Source organism: Poecilia formosa, unplaced genomic scaffold, assembly GCF_000485575.1.
Source record: "Poecilia formosa unplaced genomic scaffold, Poecilia_formosa-5.1.2 Scaffold94, whole genome shotgun sequence".
Classification (NCBI taxonomy): Eukaryota; Metazoa; Chordata; class Actinopteri; order Cyprinodontiformes; family Poeciliidae; genus Poecilia; species Poecilia formosa.
In genome coordinates, this window is record NW_006800033.1 from 159,297 (window position 1) to 175,816 (window position 16,520).

General features: G+C 35.2%; 2 protein-coding genes and 1 long non-coding RNA gene across 3 annotated transcripts in view; all 3 read left to right on the forward strand.

Moving 5' to 3' along the window:
* The first annotated feature begins 2,523 nt into the window (after nt 1-2,523).
* Nucleotides 2,524-4,174, forward strand: LOC103142252 (alpha-2,8-sialyltransferase 8F-like). Its single transcript, XM_016674330.1, has 6 exons — nt 2,524-2,598; nt 2,798-2,942; nt 3,194-3,306; nt 3,391-3,483; nt 3,556-4,030; nt 4,134-4,174. Exons 1-5 carry the CDS (start codon nt 2,540-2,542, stop codon nt 4,028-4,030), a joined length of 885 nt encoding a protein of 294 aa, XP_016529816.1. The 5' UTR covers nt 2,524-2,539; the 3' UTR covers nt 4,134-4,174.
* A 2,646-nt stretch (nt 4,175-6,820) lies between these two features.
* Nucleotides 6,821-8,895, forward strand: LOC107836869 (uncharacterized). The gene is made up of 3 exons (XR_001662845.1): nt 6,821-6,926; nt 8,645-8,722; nt 8,824-8,895. It is a non-coding gene; the product is annotated as an uncharacterized LOC107836869 (long non-coding RNA).
* A 250-nt stretch (nt 8,896-9,145) lies between these two features.
* LOC103142146 (alpha-2,8-sialyltransferase 8F-like) overlaps nt 9,146-16,520 on the forward strand; it is a 10,532-nt gene continuing 3,157 nt past the window's right edge. Inside the window, exons 1-5 of the mRNA XM_016674329.1 lie at nt 9,146-9,184; nt 9,316-9,390; nt 9,712-9,856; nt 10,576-10,688; nt 10,773-10,865. Of these exons, the coding sequence (XP_016529815.1) occupies nt 9,332-9,390; nt 9,712-9,856; nt 10,576-10,688; nt 10,773-10,865 (410 nt within the window). The 5' untranslated portion in view covers nt 9,146-9,184; nt 9,316-9,331. The remainder of the gene's footprint in view (nt 9,185-9,315; nt 9,391-9,711; nt 9,857-10,575; nt 10,689-10,772; nt 10,866-16,520) is intronic.

The following is a 16,520-nucleotide window of genomic DNA, read 5'->3' on the forward strand; positions in this document are numbered from 1 at the left end:
AACTGGAAAATCAGGCTTGTTGGGTTTATTTGCATCAATAAGTTTAAATGGTGGTGTTAAAAAAACAAACAAAAAAAACAACTAGTTTGACAAGAGTGTACCAACTATCACGAGATGAAAGGGAACATTAAATGAGATCAGGAAGGATCTCGTTTAACAAAGTCATAAAGAGAGATTTTTATAATCCCAGTAATCAATGGGTAATGATGACAAAGCAAAGCAAATGGAAAGACAGAGAGGTGCTGCTCATGATTTGCAGGACGTGCAATCATGAGAGGACAACTCCTACAGTATTTGCCTGCCCTTCTTTTGGGCAGCCTTCTCACCACTTTTATCCACTATGCTGTCAACAAGTAAGTTTCTCTTTTTTTCTAATTAATGCAAACATGCTTTTATATTTTTTTGACTGTAGTTGGGTGTAAGCGTTGGTTTTACTCTAAAACTTTGCTGTTGGGATACGAGGCACAGATGGCAGTTTTTCCTGATGTTTTTATATGATTGTTTAATCTACAAAGGGAAAATTAAAGGAAACAGTAAAATACATTCCTGGACATTTGTAAAAACATTCAACTGTTACTGGAGAGAAGCACTTTTTCTTTCCATCGTCTTTGAAACACGGCACGAAAATCCACTTTCTAGCATTATACATTTGTGAAAATATATTCAGTGTTTCCTGTAAAGAAAAAAGAAAAAAGAAAAAAAGTAGAGCTAAACCCATTTATTTTTAGATAATAGTTGCTCATTATTTTAACAATGGCTGCCAAAGTATTTTAGCTTTTTTTTTATGGAATTTTGCAAATTATACATTACATTAAAGTTACTGAATACCAAAGGATCCTTCATGGTTGTTTCCAAAATCTGCTTGTGCTGTTTTTCATGTTTAGGGAAGAAAATGGGAAAATTGCTACCAGTATTAGCAAAATAAATAATAGGGACAATGTATTTTTTGCAGAAGATATATGATCTATGAAAGCTTTAAGACTTTATGTTTGGATAGATCAAAAGAAGAAGTTATGATTGAGCCTTTTAATGTTCTTAGGAGAAATGAATTATTGAAACTGATTAAAAAAAACAGTCTTACTCGCAGACAAAGAGGCACTAAACACAATTCCCCCATAAACAGAGACAGACTGAAAATATGGGAGTAACACACCGAATGTTTGGGTGTGTTACTCCCGAACACCCATTTCATTTGGGTGTAATACCCAAATGAAATGGGTGTTGCATGCATTTCATCTGAATAAAGCTTTTTGTGTAATCCTAGCAGTAGTTTTGTGCAGCTGGTCATGCTTCACTTCTTACTGAATGACAAAACTGTCTGCATAGCTTCGCAACAAGGGATTAACACAAAACAAACACCGCTATCGACTCTTGATCTTTGTTGGCGAACAAACAGGAGAATTTATCTCAGAAGAAGTGATATTGAAACTGTACTGATCTGTTATACGTAAATTACTGTACTTTAAATGTAAAATAGAAATATCTGGGAGAACACTGCTCTTATTGTGTCTGAATTTCCTCTCTATAGGGCTCATACTGATCAGTGTTATCTGGAATACATTCAACGAGAATGTTCTCTCTAAACGTTAAAGTATTCAGACGTTGGATGAGTCTCAACTATTTGAGGTGTGGGTCTTACCTGAGAAACAAAGACATCCAAAGGCATATAGGGAATAATAAAAAAAACCACACAAGAGAGAAGGGCCAATAAAGCTTTAAAAATCAGCAGATGTTGTGCTTAAATGGGGAGCTGAAACAAATCCACATCAAAACAACTGACTTTCCATTGCCTTTCACACATTTTACGACGACCACAGCTGTAAATCACAATCCAAAGTCCAAGTTTGCACGAAAATAACAAACTATTAGTTGTTTTCAAACATAAAAAAAGAAAGTATGAAATGGAAGGATTTTCATAAAGTTTTTTTCTCTTTACCAGTGAGTGGAATCTTCTCAACACACAACCTCAGCAACACCATGTAAAGAACAAAATCACTGGTCCCTGTAAGGAAATCAAGTGAGAAAAATCGATTTTTGTTTCCGTTTTCTGTACCATGTTATCAGACGTCAACTTGATAATATATTGTACATTGTATCTCGGTGTACTTTGTGCCGCAGGGAGAAAAGCAAAGGAATAGAAATTTGCTCTCAAGACTCTCAAGTCTGGAAAAATGAAAATCAGAAAATCGAGTAAGTATGTCTTCTTAAGGATCTTAAGAGTTTTTTTCGAATGATTTTATTACTGTGAAGCAGTTACCCATTAACCATTAACCAACAAACCGACCACAATGAAGCTGTGTAAAGTACCATCTTTACTTTACAGTTCTTTAAAATCTTCTTTCTTTCTTCTCTTCTTTTTGGTATCACAGCACGAAGCAACCTCAGCGAAATGATTCCTGTCAAGACTGCAGGTAAGTTCAAGCTATTTTTATCTTGTCTTCATCTTTATTTTTGCCCCAACAAATCAAGTCATATCAGACATTTTCACAAATATTACTGAGGATCTGTGTTGATGTGCAACAGGAAGAAAATAGAAGAAATGCTACAGAATTATTCACAACGCTGGGTTAAAGACGAAGAAAAGCTCCAAGAAATCAGGTAAATTTATCATTATAAACCTCTCCATCCTTCAATGAGGAATTTAGCTCAAAATATTTTATGTGGTCATGTTTTATAGAGGAATTGCATTTGAGGAAGTGGTTTTTCAAGATTTTCTAAATAAAACACTGTGACACATAGACGGCCTTTTTTGTACAATGGCAATAATGCTAACTGCTAAGAGGTTGTGATTTCCCAGGACAGGGCTGAAGGCCAACTGCAATGGTTTGGAGAACGCCATCATAACCCAGAAAAACAGTCCAATGAGAACAAAGATTGTCTATGATGGGGACAGGGGGCATACTCTCACAGTGAACTCACAACATTTTGCAACATTTGTCAATGTAAGTTGGGCTTTAAGTATTATTCACTGATCATCCTTCCTTGTTACATCATTATTTAAGAATGTGTTAAACTAAGCTTTGACCTTTGGCGCAACCTGCCCAACATACAAAAAATTATTATGGACAACGCTGCACTCTAACCAACGCCCCAAAGATTCCCCCAAGAAAGCTGAAAGTTCTAAGATAAATTCAAAGAAGATTATCTTATTTTGCAAAAATGTCCTTGAATTTCCCATTCACTATGATCGCAGACGCATCAGATCTTGAATAAAACTTTGCATTCATGTGCTGTTGTTGGGAACGGAGGAATCCTGGCAAACAGCAAGTGTGGAAATGAGATTGACTCAGCTGAATTTGTGATCAGGTAAGAACATCGTCAAGTGTATGACATATATTTTAAAATAAAATAAAAGCAAGTCAAACTAAACTGTCTATGTTACTTCATCAGGTGTAACCTGGCTCCTTTGTTAAACGGATATGAGGAACATGTTGGGGTGAAAACAGACTTTGTGACTGCAAACCCAAGCATTTTAACTTATAGGTGAGCAAACAATTTAAATTTGAAGTTACATTTCTTTCAAGCTTTGTATCTCACTGTTGTTTATTATTGCAGGTACGGCTCGCTTTTAGGCAGTCGACGTCAGTTTGTGGAGAGCCTTTGCCAATATGGTGACGCCATGCTGCTGCTTCCTGCATTCTCCTACGTCGTAAACACAGCATTGTCTTTCCGGGCTCTGTACACTATTGAGGACTTTGAAATGCCCATCCAGTCTGTTTTCATGAACCCAAAGTACATTGAGAGTCTGGCTGCTTTTTGGCGCTCTCACGGATTGTTGGAAAACCGTCTCAGCACGGGTCTGATGATGGTCAGTCTGGCGCTGGAGCTGTGTGACAACGTGGATCTGTATGGATTCTGGCCCTTCGGTCTCCACCCACACAGCTTCAAAGACCTGACTCACCATTATTATGACAACAATGAAGCTAAGAAATCTGTGCATGTTATGTCGGATGAGTTTAAATTTTTGTTGCAGTTGCACAACCAAGGTGTCCTGAAGCTACACCTGGGGGAGTGTGAACCAGAGGAATAGATTAGTTAGACAACTCTCATGTAAATGTTTACAAAATATTTGTTACAGAATATTAATTGGATCCTCATCACTCCATGTCCTTGTTGCTTTATAAGTCATGAAGTGAGGAGTGTCTTCACCCTTGAACAGGATTTCCTGCACAGTAGGTGCAGAGACAGAGAACTCAATTCTCTGCACAAACAGTTTTTTTTTTATGTTGGCTGTGGCACGTAACCACCCAAAAATATTTAGCGGTTTGCAACGGTGCATGTCAGCAAACATAGATAGCTTGCTAACACACCAGTGGGACTAGATAAAACTGGAAAAAGAGCAAAACAAAAATCTTCTGCATCTTTAAGTTATTTCATACTTTCCCAATGTTTTTAGGGTGTAGATAATCTTATTTTTATTTATTTAAACACTTGGGTCTGGGGAATGGTGAGTGGTTTAGTACATTTGAGGTTAGCTATAAATATTTTTTGGATCTGGCAAAGCCCAAATCGGAGATAGGCACCAGCACCCCTGCGCCCACTTTTTGTAAGTGGAGAATGGCGTTGGAGAGGTAATTTATTTGTTCGAGTTGTGTGCTTTGCGACATTGTCACATATGTATGCTTTGCATTTAATCTGTACTTTTAAAGTTTTTAACTTTTTTGCAACAGTACCAATGTTTTGACCAAACATAAATCCAGAGAAAATGGCAAAATTAGAAAAAATAAATTGATTAATTAAGGTCTTCTTTCTATGGTCTTGATATCCCACTTTGGGAGGGAATGTTTTGGTTATTATTAAACAACTAAATAGCTTCTGACCAATGACCAACCACTCTGATGTCTTTCTGGTGTTACCATTGAAACTGCCCTTGTCAAAGAGTTCAGTGACATCCACTTAAATACAGACTGTGAAAGAACCACAATGTAGGACAACAGTGCAGCGTTTGACTTTTATGACATGTCTAAGGGTGACCAGATCATGACATGAAGGATCCATTCTCCTCAGACCTCTAGCACAGTTTTGAATGTCTCGTAATGTTATTTTTTACAACTATTAGAGTATAATATGACTTCAGAATGAGATATAAAGCCAAACATTTACAAAAAATAAAATTGTCTTAATATTAACCGAAACTTACTTATTTGAAGGTAAATAAACCAAATGCCAATAACTTACCAACCTAAGTAAAATAAACATGAGGAAAAATAAATGACAGCTCATTCCTTCAAGAACTTTTACAAGGTGTTTTAACAGAAACAAACAGTACGGCGGGTTGGGCTGAGCACAGGTTGGATAGCAGGAAATCCACATCAGAGTCTTTTATGGTCGTCACATCTGGCAGGCCAACAAGCCAACGTCTTCAGGAGCCAATCAGTGACGGCCACCTGTACACTCACATGTGCATATTATGTAACATGACTGCGACATATTACTGAAATGACTGGAAAACTGGGTAGGACTCCCCGGTCCAGTACTCAGTTGGTTTGTATCTTACATAAAAGACAGGAATATCTTTGTTTCAATTGGACATTCCTCATAAAAGCAGTCAGAAATCACAAGGCTCAGTCTTGGAACTCCTCTTTTTCCAATACCTATGCTCCCACTAACTTCGGTTATAAACTGAAGTAAGATTTGTTACCATAACGTAACTTTTTCCAGCTGAACTGAAGTTATCCTTGGACCTAAAGAGGAACGATCTGTAGTCAACGCACAGTTTTTCATATTACATGAAATATGCAACACAAATAAACTTGACTTCACTTTATTATTACCACCCCGATACTTCACAGCTGGATGGTACAAGCATCCCAGTTTTTCCTCCAAATGTAACAAAGTTTAATTATGCCAAAATAGTTCCACTGTAGTTTCATCAGACCACAGGGCATGTCAACAGAAGTGAAGATCTTTGTCCCTATGTGCATTTGCGAACTGCAGTCCGGCTTTCTCGATAATCTACATTAAATCTTTGCCTTTTCTGCACATTTAGACCAAAATGCATTCATCTTTGGGACACAGAACCCGTCTCATTCTTGAGCATTATGATGGTTGGACATTCTCATCATGCCTATTTTTGCATATAGCTGTTTGAGCAGATGAATGCAGCACCTTGAAGCATCGGTAAATTGCTCCTAGAGATGAACCAGACTTGTGAAGCTGCATATTTCTCTTCCTCTTTTCTTGGCTGATTTTTTTATTTATTTTTTTTACTTTGTCAGTGAGGAAACAGTGAAGAAAAAATGTTATGTGTCTTTTTATTAGGTGTATGTAAACTTTTGGTTTCAACTATTCTCAATTGGGTTATAATATCTCCCTGATGCTCAAATCTGACCCTCAGACTGAAATTCTCCAGTCATAATGATTCATTGTAGCGACAGGAAGTTCGAAGCAAAGTATATATTTTGAGCTGTCATTTCCTTCAAATTATAAACATCAAAATCAGAAGGTAGCCTAAAGTATACTCATAATGTCATCATATTGATGTCAACAACTAATTGTAAAGATGACTTACAGTCAAATTTCTGATAAATACATTTCATTTGCTTTACTTACCTTTACAATCCATTGTTTGAAGCATTGATTTAAGCTAAGAAACTGGAATATCAAGCTTGTGGGTTAGGGTTTATTTGCATCAATAAGTTTAAATGGTGGTGTTCAAAAAAAAACTAGTTTGACAAGAGTGTACCAACTATCATGAAAAACAAGGGAACATGAAAAGGATTTCATTTTACAAAGTCATAAAGAGAGATTTTTATGATCCCAGTAATCAAGGGATAACGATGACAAAGCAAAGCAAACAGAAAGACAGAGAGGTGCTACTCATTATTCGCAGGATGTGAAATCATGAGGAGACAACTCCTGCAGTATTTACCTGCCCTTCTTTTGGGCAGCCTTCTCACCACTTTTATCCACTATGCTGTCAACAAGTAAGTTTCTCTTTTGTGTTTTTGACTGTAGTTGGGTGTAAAAATTGGTTTTACTCTAAAACTTTGCTGTTGGGATACAAGGCGCAGATGGCAGTTTTTCAGATGTTTTTATATGCTTGTTTAATCTACAAAGGGAAAAATAAAAGCAAACATTAAAATAAATTCCCAAGCATTTTAAAAAAAGCATTCAATTGTTTTTGTTTTGGAGAAGCACTATTTTCAGTCATCTTTGAAACACAGCAAGAGAATCCATTTGCAGCAATTTCTAGCAATATACATTTGTAACGATATCTCCCAAAATATATTCAGTGCTTCCTGTAAAATAAAGTAGAGATAAACCCATTTATTTCTAGTGTAAAAGTTGCTGCCAAATATATTTTAGGGTTTTTATGGAATTTTACTAATTATACATTACATTAAATAGGTGAATATCAAAAGACCAGAAGCTGGAAGATCTGAAAGCTGAAAGGTTGTTCCCAAAAGCTGCTTGTGCTGTTTTTCACGTTTAGGGAAGAAAATGGGATGTACTGTTTGCAGAAGATGTGGGACCTGAAAGCTTTGAAACCTCACATTCAGATCGACCAAAACGACAAGTTATGATTCTATGTTCTTATGAGAAATTAATTATTGAAACCGATAAAAACAAAAAAGTTCTAACTAGCAGATTCAGAGGCAGTAAACACAAAATGCGTTAACTGAACTACGGACTACACAGACAGACTGAAAAGATGAGACTAAAAACCAATGTGAGCATTGCACTGAATTTGAATAAAGCTTTTGAATGAAATATTTGTCTTTTTCAATATTTTTGAAATCCTCCAATGATTGGTTCTAGAAATAATGAAGGTGTATTTATTTCTCAGCCATTAAAGTCTTTACATTATTGTTTTTTAGCACACCTGCATTTGAGGTAAGGTTTGCATATTTAGTCATTTTATGTGTGAAATGTAGCTTCACCAACAAACATCATGGAGCCAATCTATTCTACCAGTTGCTTTATTGATTATTAATAGCAAATGTTATTTTTCTATTTTCGAGTTTACATGCAGGTTGAATTCTGTAGAGTTGGTAAAAAATTTTCACAGGTAAGTTCAGATTATTTCGTCATGCATTCCCATCAGTCAGCGGTCAATTCAGCTTGCAAATACTCCTTGAGACTTTTAAGGCTTTGTGGATTTGTAAAACTTTTGGATGGCAAAAGGAAAAACAAAAGACAGTGAAGCATGTCTCCCTTGTCAGCGTATTTTCATGACAGAAGATTAACATACCATAAAACAAACAATGTTGCCTATGTATACATTGGGAAACAAGCTGAGGAAATGATAGTGAAACTGCACTGATCTGTTTCACAAGTTACTGTACTTTAAATGTAAATAGTATCTTCGAGAAGATACTATTTACGAGGACCTATTTATTTATGAGGACATACTGATCGCTATCATGTAGAATACATTCAGCAGGAATGTTGTCTTTAAAGTCAAAGCATGCAAACCCATGTTGAATGAGCTTCAACTATTTTAGGTGTAGATCTTATCTGAGAAACGAAGACATACTGTTATGTAAAGGCATAAGAAATCCTCATAATGATTAAAAAACACACTGAGCACTAATAACTTTAACTACTAAAATTAGTAGCTGTTGTATATAAATGGATGTAATGTAGTAAAAGAAAGCTATGTAATGCAAAGATTTTCTGAAGGTTTTTTTCTCTTTACCAGTGACTGGAATCTTCTCAACACACAACCTCAGCAGCACCATGTAAAGAACAAAATCACTGGTCCCTCTAAGGAAATCAAGTGAGAAAAATCGGTTTTTGTTTCCGTTTTCTGTTCCATGCTATCAGACGTCAACTTGACAATATATTGTACATTGTATCTCCGTGTACTTTGTGTCTCAGGGAGAAAAGCAAAGGAATAGAAATTTGCTCTCAAGACTCTCAAGTCTGGAAAAATGAAAATAAAAAAATCAAGTAAGTATGTCTGTTCAAGGATCTTAAGAGTTTTTTTTTATTATTATTTTATTACTGTAAAGCAGTTACCCATTGCTTATTGCTCTAGAGCTTTGAGTACTTTGAGAACTAAAAATGCAACACTACTTAAAAATTCAGCTTTGAACATCTGACCACATCTGACTACACTTAAGCTGTGTAAAGTAATTTACCATGTTTATTTTACAGTTCTTTAAAATGTCTCTTCTTTTTGGTATCACAGCAAGAAGAAACGTCAGCAAAACTGTTCTCAGTCTTGTCAAGACTTCAGGTAAGTTCAAGCTGCTCCATTTTTGTCTCTTTAATTTGTCGTCTTCGTCTTTGTTTTTGCCCCAACAAATCAAGTCATATTAGACATGATTCCAGACATTACTGAGCATCTGCATGTGTTAATGTTCACAGGGAGAAAATAAAAGAAATGCTACAGAATTACTCACAACCCTGGGTTAAAGACGAAGAAAAGCTCCTAGAAATCAGGTAAATTTATGATTAAAAGCCTCTTATCATTGGTTTGGCTTTGAAGGCAGGCAATTCAGTTTTAGAGGAACAACAAATGATTCTACTAAATCTGTGCCACCCTCAGTATATCATAAATTCCCTAGTTGACATATATCACTATGTCACATTTGTACTACAATTGCATTTACTTCTAGACTTGAATGCTAACCTGTTTTTGTTTGTTTTGTTTTTAAGCAAAAAAAAAAGAGGGAAAAAAAAGGAGCAGTTAATTAACCCTTTTAAAACAATGCAAATTTTTTATGCTAACTGAGGATGCTAATAAATAATCTTGTTTCCCAGGACTGAGCTTAGCCTCAAGTGCAATGGTTTGGAGAACGCCATCATAACCCAGAAAAATACTCCACTGGGATCGAAGATTGACTTTGATGGGAACAATTGGCGTTCTGTCAAGGTGGACTCAGAAACTTTTGCCACATTTACCAAAGTAAGTTGTGCTTGATATATATATATATATATATATATATATATATATATATATATATATATATATATATATATATATATATATATATATAGGGATTGTTTTGTTTGTAAACACAACGGATGCGCGCGCAGCTTGACTGTAGAAAGAGCCGCTCACTGGTTTCCATGGTTACCCGCATTTAGTTTGCTGTTTTAACATTAGCTAGCATGTCAGTGGACTACGACTGTGTAACACAGCGTGATAAAATAAGTTATTCTACCAAATTGACATTAGAGAATGAGATGCGTCTTGACCATTTAATGCAGGTGAGCCGATAAATGACGAGAGAAAATGGCCCAAACGTCGGGTATCACTAGCAATATTAAAGCAATTTATTCACGGTAAGATCATCAGCTAACATATGGCGAACAATAAGCAGTGGAGAAGGGTTTTCTTAAAATGTAGTTTTGTTTTTTTTTTATTTAAAAAACAACGATTTTATTAGCCATATTGTAGTTAGAATAATGTATTTTTGCCTGTGTTCCGAAGGCGACATGCGCAGTAGAGTTGCTGCTGACGAAAATTTAGGATTGAATTTAGGATTAACTGTAGGTCTGGCGATACAATAACAAAAACCTAAACTTCGAGTGTTTGTTATGGATAACCCAACCAATACCCCAAAAGCAAAGGTGAATGCTCTAGGATGAACTCAAAGTAAAGTGCTCATGAATTTCCCGCAGACGCATCAGATCTTGAATAAAACTTTGCATTCATGTGCTGTTGTTGGGAACGGAGGAATCCTGGCAAACAGCAAGTGTGGAAATGAGATTGACTCAGCTGAATTTGTGATCAGGTAAGAACATCGTCAGGTGTAGAACATATCTTTGAGAATAAAATACAACCAAATCAAACCAAACTGGTTATGTCACTTCATCAGGTGTAACCTGGCTCCTTTGCTAAACGGATATGAGGAACATGTTGGGAAGAAAACAGACATTGTGACTGCAAACCCAAGCATTTTAACTTTTAGGTGAGCAAACAATTTAAACTTTATCACAAAAGGTTATATTTTTCAAACTTTGCAACTCACCATTGTTTTATAATTGCAGGTATAGCTCACTTTTAGGACATCGACGCAGGTTTGTGGAGAGTCTATGCCAATATGGCAATGCTACGCTGCTGCTTCCTGCATTCTCCTTTGCTAAAAACACAGCACTGTCTTACCGGGTTATCAGCGCTATTGAGGACTTTGAATTGCCCATCCGGTCTCTTTTCATGAACCCAAACTATCTTCGGAGTGTGGCTGATTTTTGGAGCTCTTACGGAGTGCAGGGAAAACGTCTCACCACGGGAGCCATGTTGGTCAGTCTGGCGCTGGAGCTGTGTGACAACGTGGATCTGTATGGATTCTGGCCTTTTGATTTTCACCCACACAGCTTCAAAGACCTGACTCACCATTATTATGACAATATAAAAGCTAAAAAGCCCGTACACCTCATGTCAGTTGAGTTAAATTTTTTGTTGCAGTTGCACAATCAAGGTGTGCTGAAACTACATTTACGGGAATGTGGATCAGAGGATTAAGACAACTCTCATGATGCTTTAAAGCAAACAACATTGAAGGATATTTGACAGCTTTATAAATGACTTGACTGTAAGTCTGTTCACTTAACAAATCATTAACAAGTATATATTAGTAGGGTTAAAGTTCTGATCACTTCAAAGCAGAACTTAAGTTTATCAAACTATCAAAGCCTGCAAATAAACTTATTATGAGAGACTTTGCCTCTTATAAAAAATGTATTGTATGCACCAGTGCATGTCCTTGAATGTGACAGCTTAACACACCAGCAAAAACAGTGAATTAAGTGTACCAGGTAAAACAGGAAAAGCAACAAGACAGAAACCTGTGGAAGGTGCGTGACTGCAAATTTCAGTCATGGTAAAAATAAAGTTCTGCATCTCCAAATTATAGGGGCTTAGATATTTCATAGTTGTCCAAGCTTTTTGGGGTGTAATATTTTTTTTTAGTTTCTTCTTAAATGTATTTATTTATTTAAAGACTTGATTCTATGAAATGGTGAGTGATTTTGTACATTTGAGGTTAGCTTTAAGTAATTTTAGAAAGTGGGAAAGCTAGATCATTTATTTGTTTCACACCTAAAACTGACAAAGCGTGCATCTTTTTTTTTTCTTTCTATTTTTACAACATCCATCAGCTGAAAACACTTGAGATCCTTTAAATCAAAGCTAAAAACCCACCGGCTTAGATTACCTTTGATTAATGCTAATTGGAAAATTAATTAATTCTAGTCTTAATTGAATATTTGGTAATGATTATTCTTGATTTTGAGGATTTTTGACATGTAATGTTTGCTGTTCTCAATATAATCAGTTGCTGTTTTTTGTTTTTATAATGTAAAGCACTTTGAGTTTTGCTGAAATGTGCAATACAAATAAACTTGACTTCACTATTGTTGAAACAGCTGGTTGTTCATTCTGTGTTTTGTTCAATAAATATCTCTTGGTAAGTAAAACTATTTTTTCTGGTAAAGGATACAATCTGAGTTCATCTTTTTTTTATGCAAAGGCCAGTTTAACAGATTGAAGGCCACTGTTACGAGGCAAATTATTGACTGGAGTTCACGTTTCAACACAGCATAGGGAAAAGTGCTACACTGCCACCGAGAGGGGAGAAAATAATATCTGCCGAGCTTATAGAGAACCTAAAGCCATCACGTTGCTGAAAACATATTCGTTATAATTAATTTCTAATAACTTCAGTAAGTGGTGTGACAAAGTGTCACATCTCATTGTTTCAGAACATTAAACCAATTTAAATATTAGACAACACAAGTGAAAAAGTAAACAAAATCCATTATAACATATTGTAAATATACTTGATTGCAGTTGTTGCTGCTCGGAGTAGGCCAAATGTATACATACATATTTTTGACAAATACTTCCTTTTTTCAAACCTTGTTTTAATTTTCTAAATGTATTTTTTTCTTTTTACCATGCCGTGGTGAACAAGCAACATGATGACTAGTGAAGTTGGGTGGTAAAAAGCCACATGAATGAGCAAAGTGTTAAGCACAGAGTATTGAACTTTGTCACAAAAAGTTTAAAAAGCAGGAGGAAAAAAAATCAACTTCTGTGACTTAATAATTACTAATTAAGATGTTTTTTGATAAAGTGGAGGTTTTGGTTTAAGGATCTTATGTTGGAGACTTACAAGCTGTTTTTGAGAGGGAAACCAAACTAATGTTTGTAATGATAACCACATTAATTTATTTCTATTATTATTTCTACTATCATTAATTTATAACTATTATCAGTTACCACAAGTTAATAAGTTACAAGAAATGAAATGGAATGTCATATTACCCAATTTAGTGAATTAATGCAAAAAGTCTCAACAAATACAGAAAAGACACCAAAATAAAATCAATTATTTTCTTGAAAAAGCTTTTAAAAAGCTGGTAGAACAGCTACAAAAAATGGTTTATTGGGAGTGGCAACAGTTTTATTGCTTGAAGCGGTAAAAGCAATGTTTAACATGTAGGAGGGAGAGACGTAAGTGGGTTCAGAGAGCAATCCTTGGAGCATGTGGTGGGCTCAAATGGCAGAAATTAACAACAGTGGATAACGACTGAAGGTTGTAAACAGAAAAACAGCTAAACCTGATAAGTGAGGTGAGCCTGAGGAGGAAAAGATGAAGGGACAGCTCTTACTATATTTGAATCTTCTCATTTTGGGGAGCCTGACGACCATTTTCCTCTGGTATACGTTCGACAACAAGTAAGTTCTGCTCGAATGATGCAAACAAGATTTAAAAGTGTCTGAGTTTGTTTGGTGATATGGAGACCAAAGTTTACTAGAGAAGAGCGGCACGATGTTGTTTTATTGAAGTAATTGTTCATTTTTTTTAGATATATGTTTTCTGTTAAACTAAAATAATAATTAAAAAAAGCATGAAATCAGTGTTAGCAAAAACATAATTTTCCTGCAGGGTCTGCAAAAGCACTTGACACTTATTATTTGACTTAAGCTTTTTTTTTTCTGTTGTCAATGAAAGAGAGTAAAACTGGATGGAAATGCTACAACCTGCAGCTCTTTCACAGTAAAAATTAAAGATAAAAAAACTAACTTATAAAAACATCTTACAAAGCTTCTTCTACTCTTACTGGCACCAACAACAAAGGTTGTTTCTTTTTTTTCCCCACGTAGACCAAAACAAAGTTAAAATTTTCCTTTTAAAATTCAAATGCAAACAATATTTTTATAGTTTATTGTAAATGTTTTTTTTTGTTTTTACCTGCACATAAACTACATGTTTAATATGTTAATAAAAACAAACACATTTTGATGTTAGCAAAGAAGGAATCAATGAATTATTGTAGATATAAAAAATTAAAAGGTGTCACACTTTTGCCTCATAGAAAAATCAAAGGGTGAACACTCCCTGGACTTTTTCCTTTTTGTATTAAAACCACAAACTTATTAGGTATTTATTCTAGAGAGACATATAGAGGATTATAAGTGAAACAGAAACCAACACAACTCAGTACAAAAGTTAGAAGTTGAAGCCAGAACGGGTAGGTGAAACCTGCTGTCATACTGTTCTCAGCATTTGAAAATAATACATTTTCAGTGATGAAACTGTACAGATTGTGATGTTTTTTTTTATGTTTTCTAAATTTTATTATTTTACATTTTTATTTACAGCTGGCGTTACTGCAGTGTAAAACTTCGACCACAAGTTCCTCAACTTAATAACACCCACTCATGTAAAGAATGCAGGTGGGAACAAAGTGTTAAAGGATTTAGTTTCATGACATCTTTGTTTGTTCATTTTACAGTCAGGGTCAAAATTATGTTTACTTTGTGTGGCAGGGAGAAAAAACACATACCAGAGCTTTGCTCTGCGTCCTGGAGAAAAGAGAATCAAACGTTACGGTAAGAAAATTTGCATTAATAGATTTATATTTTCTTTTCTTTTTAGAAAATGTTTCAAAACGTTTTCTCTGTCCTTAGTCTGGATTGATCAAATCTCCGACAAGCTTTTCAGTGTTTACAGTGGTGCAACAAGACTTTTATACAAGGAGTGCCCAGAAGAGGATTAGAGTTTTATTATGGGGTTCTTATGCTAGTAAAGTAAAGTCAGTGTTGATGACAAAACTTTACCCAGTATTGTAAATTGTAATTGTGGCAGATTAATGTAAAGAGACTGGACAAGATTTATGTTCATGCTTTTATGTAAAGGACAGGACTTCAAGTCAGGACGTCAAGACTTTTTCCCGGTTTTCAGAATCAGAATCAGCCTTGGCCACTCGCCTTGGTTTTCCATTCCTCTCAATGAAGACATTTAGAACAGAAATATTTAAGATAAAATATATTTTTATTGAAAAAAAATACAAAATCTACTGACGGTAGAAGTCTAAGCAATGTATCCAGGATGTGTGGGGTCTGCAGATATGCTAGCCACACAGCTAACAGCTCAGAGTGCAGATATAAATCCTCTAAGATCACTATGCTAAAACAGCTATTATCTTTCCCCTTAATGTCCACTACTATCTCCTTGTCATAACATTTTAGAAAAATGTTACCATTTCTTTCCATTATGTTCCCAGAAATAAGTGATGTACTTCAGTAAACAACTAACAACCAACAAATGATCAGAGATTGAGTCTTGCAAATTAAAATGTCATTCATTAAGTGGTTTCCACTTTTTTCCGAGACAGAAATGAACTTCAACAAAATCTTCAAAACGAAGATGATGCTGCTTCCTCTGATTCTTGTAAAGACTGCGGGTAAGAGTGAGCAGGTTCATCTTTTTCTTTTACGGCTCTTTGGTGCTTGTGTCTGCATTATCAAGTGGATTCACAAGTCTGATCAATCTGCATGTGTTGATGTTCCACAGGGAGAAAATAAATCAATTGTTGGAGAGTTACACTCAAGTTTGGAAGAAAAATGAAGATAATCATTTTGAATTCAGGTAATGATATCCTAATGAAACCTTCTTTATGTTTATGATATATTCCATTAAAAACAAAGAATTTCTACGACAATGTTGAAATAAGAAAGTAATAGAGGTAGACACACCTTGATTCAAAGGCAAGCTTGAAGGAACAGTTTGAAACAACCAGAGGTAATTTGGTATGTGAGAAACTCTCAGGATTGAAATTGAATGTAATTTTTATTCCAAAAGAATATTAAAACATGTAATTCAAGATCCAGAAGGAAAAACAACTCACAGATCAAAATACAAAATCTATGAAGTGAAAGAGAAAGGTGAAAGGCAGACAAGAAGTCAAGACAAACTTACAAAACCAGATGTTTGTTACACATAAGTGAAGAATGAGGGAACAAATGAATATAGTAATTTAAGTAATAAAGTCAACACCACAAACTGTCACAACCTTAAAATCCCATAAATAATTTCCTTGCAGGTTGTTCAATATGTGCTGGCAGCATGTCAGCACATATTGAACAACCTCTTATTTGTAGAACAAAACAAATGAAGATAAATGAGAACCTTTGATACAGTCCCATTTATCTGGTGAAAACCCATTTCAACAAGTTGCCCGCATCAATCAATCAATCAATCAATCAATCAATCAATCAATCAATCAATCAATCAATCAATCAATCAATCAATCAATCAATCAATCAATCAATCAAT

What these genes read in the sequence shown, in the direction of transcription:
- LOC103142252 (XM_016674330.1), top strand. Translation starts at nt 2,540, where the DNA reads ATGCTACAGAATTATTCACAACGCTGGGTTAAAGACGAAGAAAAGCTC. An exon ending in ATTTTGCAACATTTGTCAAT is followed by an intron (nt 2,943 to 3,193) that starts GTAAGTTGGGCT and finishes CTATGATCGCAG; the next exon opens with ACGCATCAGATCTTGAATAA. An exon ending in TCAGCTGAATTTGTGATCAG is followed by an intron (nt 3,307 to 3,390) that starts GTAAGAACATCG and finishes TTACTTCATCAG; the next exon opens with GTGTAACCTGGCTCCTTTGT.